This window comes from Austrofundulus limnaeus, unplaced genomic scaffold, assembly GCF_001266775.1.
Source record: "Austrofundulus limnaeus strain Quisiro unplaced genomic scaffold, Austrofundulus_limnaeus-1.0 Scaffold72, whole genome shotgun sequence".
In the NCBI taxonomy this organism is placed as follows: Eukaryota; Metazoa; Chordata; class Actinopteri; order Cyprinodontiformes; family Rivulidae; genus Austrofundulus; species Austrofundulus limnaeus.
In genome coordinates this window covers 1,608,597-1,610,799 of record NW_013952474.1, presented here as the reverse complement: position 1 = coordinate 1,610,799, position 2,203 = coordinate 1,608,597, and the positions used below count along the sequence as shown (strand labels likewise).

The 2,203-nt window shown below is 40.1% G+C and overlaps 1 protein-coding gene across 1 annotated transcript in view; it reads right to left on the bottom strand.

Annotated features, from left to right (window-relative positions):
• Nucleotides 1-2,203, bottom strand: part of nid2a (nidogen 2a (osteonidogen)) — a gene marked incomplete at its 5' end in the record, with an annotated part of 74,313 nt that overhangs the window by 55,825 nt on the left and 16,285 nt on the right. The window contains 3 exon segments of the mRNA XM_014010719.1: nt 891-1,042; nt 1,117-1,207; nt 1,290-1,416. Coding sequence (XP_013866173.1) covers nt 891-1,042; nt 1,117-1,207; nt 1,290-1,416 — 370 coding nt within the window.

The window sequence follows — 2,203 nt, the reverse complement described above, 5'->3', positions numbered from 1 at the left end:
CATTTACACACTTTTCCTGAAGATTGAAGGGTTTGTTGAATCTGACGTGACATGTTCGTACGAACCCTTTGTACGAACAAAAGTAAGAGAAATTTAGGATGAGAATACGAACATGTTCTTGCATGAGGCCCATTGATCTGGTCAATACCAGGTTATAAAATTGCTCAAATCTAACCTCAGAATCCATTGTGTTTCCGCTAAAGAAGTCAAAATGTGAAAAACTAGGTCTACCCCATGATTCAGGACCTCGTAGAACCATGCTCAGAAGCAGGCTTTATCAGATACTCACATTGATGGAGGGAGTTTGGCCCACTCTTCTTTCCAACTTTGCTTCAGCTCACTAAAAGTCTCACCTCAGGGTTTCAGTCAGACCAAGTTCTGGACTTTGGACTTACTGCAGCAACTTGATTCTGCTCTTTTTGACCCGTTCTGTTGTAGAGCCGTTCCTGTGTTTGGGCTCATTGTGCTGAAGGACCTAGTTTGGTCCAAACTTCAGCTGTCAAACAGACCGAATCATGTTCCTTAAAACAACATTTTACAAAGCAAACTCCTGCTGCCATGGTGTCGTCTTTTAGAGAGAAGAGTTTTTCTTCTGCAAACATTCCCAATACACCAAACATGTTCAGTCTTCTTCTAATAGTTCTGTCATGAACTTTAACCTTTAACCTGCTAAGTGAGACCTTTAGAGCTCCTGTGTTCATAGAAGAGGTCACACTGATGGTCATCAGCTAATACGTTTGATCTGTAGCTCCTAGCTGATACTGAACCACTTCTATCCTCTGAAGCAGTGATGGCGGACTTGGTTTTCCCACACAGTTGTTTCTTTTTGGCTTCATTTTTGTTTCTAAAAGTCTTTCTTTCTTTTTGACTGTATCAAGTTTTGCTCTTACCTGTGGTTGCTGTTCTTGAAGCTGTTCAGTGCGTCCCTCTGAGGACATCTGCGAACGATCAAGGGGAGCATTTTGCCTCTCTGCTGGTTCTGAACTGAACCTGGGTTCCGGTACATTTTCCTCATTGTATGACACCTGATGATCAGAGTCCTCTGAAGACAGAAGAAGGAGAGTTAGGACTTCTACTTTGATCCGAGCTATCAGGACTGAAAGATGAGGTCTGCACCTGTCAGAGCAAAGCTGTCCACTTCCTCTTGGGACCCTGCTGCAAACGTATTATCTGTGTAGTCTAACTCGTATTCAGGGGTGGTGGTTTCCTTGAAGACAAAGCAAAAGCTAGATGTGATGGTCATCTAAGTGAAACTAAACTTTAAGGTAAATAAAAAGCAGCTGTGTTACCGGGGAGGGGTCTTCAGGACGCAGCGTAGCAAGGAGTCCACCGATGGATGCAGGAACGATGTTGTTGAAAGAGTAACGGCTCCCCGTGTGGAAAAGCCAAACACCTGGAGTCCCAGTATTACCAACCCTAAAGGAATAAATCCAMCAGATCAAATCCTAAATTATATACAGGTATCTGCATCTCCAAACCCTTTATTGTGTCAGCAGCTTAATTATTAAGACCTGCAGCTCTATTGTTATTTACACATGACGCCAACACATGTGACATGTCTGAAGTGACTTCTGGAGACAAGTGACATTTTGGAAAGTATTTTAATGATTCTGATCCATCCATCATTCTGTTCATCCATCCATTCATCCATCCATTCATTATCCCATCCATTTATCCATTCATTCTCCATCCATCATTCATCCATCCATCATCCATCCATTTATCCATTCATTATCCATCCATTCATCTATTTATCCATCCATCCATCATTCATCCATCCATCATCCATCCATCCATCCTTCTGTTCATCCATACATCCATTCATTATCCATCCATTCATCTATTTATCCATCCATCCCTCCATCCATTCATCCATCCATCCATCCATCCATCCATCATCCATCCTTCTGTTCATCTCTTTATCAGAGGTGTCAAGTAACTAAGTACAAATACTTTGTTACTTTACTTAAGTAGTTATTTTGGTTATTTATACTTTAGTGAATTATTTTTCAGCCTACTTTTTACTTAGACTCCTTACATTTTAATTCAATTATCTGTACTTTCTACTCCTTACTTTTTAAAAATGCAAAAAGTTTTCAATTTCTCTTTAACTTTGACTTGTTTTATTCCATCTTCTCACTGTTCAGAAAATAGATAGATAGATAGATAGATAGATAGATAGATAGATAGATAGATAGATAGA